The 3390-nt window shown below is 52.7% G+C and overlaps 1 protein-coding gene across 1 annotated transcript; it reads left to right on the top strand.

Moving 5' to 3' along the window:
- Window positions 1-1232: 1232 nt before the first annotated feature.
- On the top strand, window positions 1233-3077 carry LOC123151925 (acyl transferase 10). Its single transcript, XM_044571555.1, has 2 exons — window positions 1233-1775; window positions 2028-3077. Exons 1-2 carry the CDS (start codon window positions 1311-1313, stop codon window positions 2865-2867), a joined length of 1305 nt encoding a protein of 434 aa, XP_044427490.1. The 5' UTR covers window positions 1233-1310; the 3' UTR covers window positions 2868-3077.
- Window positions 3078-3390: the final 313 nt, after the last annotated feature.

Here is a 3390-nt window from a genome sequence, read left to right as displayed (position 1 = left end):
CTTCGTTACTTCACCTCCTGCCGCAGCCTCTTCGCGTCCTTCTCATGTGCCTATATAAGAGAGGTCGCTCCTCTCCAGAGAGACACAACAGAAGCTCATCTTCCTCTCGCCACAAAGTTCCAACCACTGCGCTGCTGCTACGCTCTTCCCCATCCCGTCTTGCGGCATGCACCGCAGGTCGGGACAGTAGGCCTCCGAAACCGCACCTTTTGAGTCCTGTACGGGAGAATGGTGATAAGGTTTTTGGGGAGCGCTCAGCGCGACTACTGGCTGCTTCATCATGGACGATCCGGTCGCCGACGACTTCTTCCTCGACGTCCACGACCTCCTCGACGACATGGCAGGCAAGGACACCGACCCCAAGTCCAGCGCTTCTGCTGCTGCTGTCCCGTACGTGTTCTTGTCTTTCCTATTAAAGGTTCTGCCGCAGTTCCTTGTTCTAGTCCTTGTCCTACACATGATAGGTTCTACTTCATATATGGTACTTGCTATACTGTCTGCTTTAGATATGATAGGCTACGGTTCATATATGCAGAAGCTATTTACCTTCTCTCTGTCAGAACGCCTGACTTATTTTATCTCTACTATATTAGTCATGCTTTATCTATTATTTCTGTTAATAAAATTATTTGGTAAATTGCTCATATTTCCAACAAATAATACTATCTCACAAGTGTAATGTAGGATACATGTTGAACTGGAGGAGAGATAAACAATAATAAAATGTTCGTCTTCTTTTAGTTAAGAGGTGGTCTCTTATCAAAATAAGCATCACGACGTATTTAGGGATATTTAGTTACCAGAGATAAACTAAAAAATAATTCATTGTGCATTTTTTTTATTGTCTTCTCTATATTACACCCATGGAGTACATGGCAGGCTTAGGATGAGACCACTCTACATGCCCAGATGCCCTAATCTGAAGACTTGTCATCTTCTCCATTAATTCTACCTTTGAATTTCCCTACTCCACCTAATCTCGTAAGCCCATTCCTTAAGAAATCGTCCGTAGCATTTCACTCAAAATAATGAGACACGAACCATCTAACCCAACTAATGGCCACTTGAATTACCGTTGTGCATTCGCATTCGTGGGAGAATAAAACGTAAATTAGTCATCAACCGGAACATGCAACTTCCGACCTTTTCTTGAAAAAAAAAAGGTTGTGGAGATCGACCGCCCGATCGAGGTGGCAAAACAGGGTGGTTGGTTCTTATAAATGCCCTTGGCGCCGCGCGGTGTCACTCCACGCAAACATAGCCGCTGACGACGAGTTAGGTAACCACTTAACTGGCACAACACAAACTCCATGGGTGTCTTCGCCGTGACCAAGGTGTCCGAGGGCCCCGTCCGGCCATCCGCCGCGACGCCGTCGGAGACGCTGCCACTCGCGTGGGTTGACCGGTATCCGACGCACCGCGGCCTCGTCGAGTCCGTGCACGTGTACCGCGACGCCGTGCCCGAGACGGTGGACGCCGGCGCGGAAGGGAAGAAGAGGAAGCCCCCGGCGGCCGTCGTGCGCGGCGCGCTCGCGGACGCGCTGGTGCACTATTACCCTTTCGCGGGTCGGATCGTGGAAGGCGAGGACATGCGCCGCCCCGCCGTGCTGTGCTCCGCCGAGGGCGTCTACTTCGTCGAGGCCACCGCGAACTGCACGCTCGCCGACGTCAACTTCCTGGAGCGGCCGCTGCTGCTCGGCAAGGACCAGCTCGTGCCGTACCCGACGCCGGAGCTCTGGGCCGTCGAGCCGCAAAACAGCCTTGCCATGATACAGGTTCTTATTTTGTTTTTCGTGCATTGCTTCAGCTTTGTCTTCACGTTCTCGGAGGAAGCGGTTGGTCCCGACTAAGTAAATTTACTACGCCAACTCTCTTCTGTTTAGCAAAACCAAACTCGTGCTCATTTTTAATGTTGTAAACTTGTGATGAGTAGTTGCACACTTACATTTATCATACTGTATATGTTGCGTGTGTACACATGACGAACTCGTGCGCATCTTTAATGTTGTCAACTTGTGATCTCTCAGGTCACGACGTTTACCTGCGGCGGCTTCGTGATCGGCCTGCGCACCAACCACGCGGTGGCCGACGGCACGGGCGCGGCCCAGTTCCTGAACGCCGTCGGCGACCTTGCCCGGGGTCTCCCGGAGCCTCGCGTCAAGCCGGTCTGGGGGCGCGACCGCTTCCCCGACCCGGACATCAAGCCCGGCCCGCTCCCGGAGCTGCCCGTGCTGGCCCTCGAGTACATCGCGTTCGACTTCCCGGTAGCCTACATCGACAAGATCAAGTCGCAGTACTCCGAGTTCACCGGCGGCAAGCACTGCTCCGGCTTCGACATCGTCATCGCCAAGCTCTGGCAGTGCCGGACGCGGGCCATCGGTCCGGTCGTCGTCCCCGGCGCGGACGTCAAGCTCTGCTTCTTCGCCAGCGCCCGCCACGTGCTGAAGCTGGAGCCGGGATACTGGGGCAACGCCATCTTCCCGGTGAAGGTGTCGGCGCCGGCGGAGAAGATCGCCGGCTCGTCGGTGGTCGAGATTGTCGGGGTGGTCCGCGAAGCGAAGCGACGCATGGCGGAGGAGTGTCTGAGCTGGGCCGAGTGCCGCACCGGCGGCCGCGACCCGTTCCAGATGACGTTCGACTACGAGTCGGTGTACGTGTCGGACTGGAGTAAGCTGGGGTTCTCGGACGTGGACTACGGGTACGGCACGCCCATGACGGCCGGCCCGCTGGTGAACTGCGACCTCATCGCGTCGGTCATCGTCATGAAGGCGCCGGCGCCGCTCGCCGGCACGCGGCTGCTCGCGAGCTGCGTCACCAAGGAACACGCCGACGACTTCGCTGGTCTGATGAGGGAGGACCTCGCATGAACGTACGTACGTACGTACGTGCAGCCATGCAAGCGTGCGAAATAAACTGAAGGGAATCGAGGGCACTTAATTATTATATGTTCGAGAGATGTGAGCGCTACTCTGTTTGAATGGAGCTGCCAAATGATCTGAAGGCGTCGGTCACTGTTCCATATAGTTTGCTGAATGTTTTGTTCGTGAGAGAAGTGCATATTACACCCTTCAATTCTAGCCCTAGTCTAATATACACTCCTCAACTCCAATACCGTCTAAAATACACCCCTCAACTCTTAAAACCGGCTAGAATTCAACCCTCCCCTTCCTGTTGACCGGTTTTGACCCAGTTTGACTGGTTTTGACTGAGTGAACAATAAAAATAAAATTTTAAAACAAAAAAATATTTTTTTTGACAAAATTCAAAAAGTTCCAAGTTTTTGCACCATGTGAACAGTAAATTCAAAAAAAAAATCACCTTTTCAGCATGTTTGGATACCTGAGTAAATTTGAGATGTCCGTAAATTCGAAAAAATTCAAAATTTTCAGC

This window comes from Triticum aestivum, chromosome 7A (assembly GCF_018294505.1).
Source record: "Triticum aestivum cultivar Chinese Spring chromosome 7A, IWGSC CS RefSeq v2.1, whole genome shotgun sequence".
NCBI classification, from domain to species: domain Eukaryota; kingdom Viridiplantae; phylum Streptophyta; class Magnoliopsida; order Poales; family Poaceae; genus Triticum; species Triticum aestivum.
This window is presented reverse-complemented; position numbering and strand designations above follow the sequence as displayed.

Coding starts and splice junctions, on each gene's coding strand:
- LOC123151925 (XM_044571555.1), top strand. CDS start 1,311: ATGGGTGTCTTCGCCGTGACCAAGGTGTCCGAGGGCCCCGTCCGGCCA. Junction 1,776..2,027: donor ACAGCCTTGCCATGATACAG/GTTCTTATTTTG, acceptor GTGATCTCTCAG/GTCACGACGTTTACCTGCGG.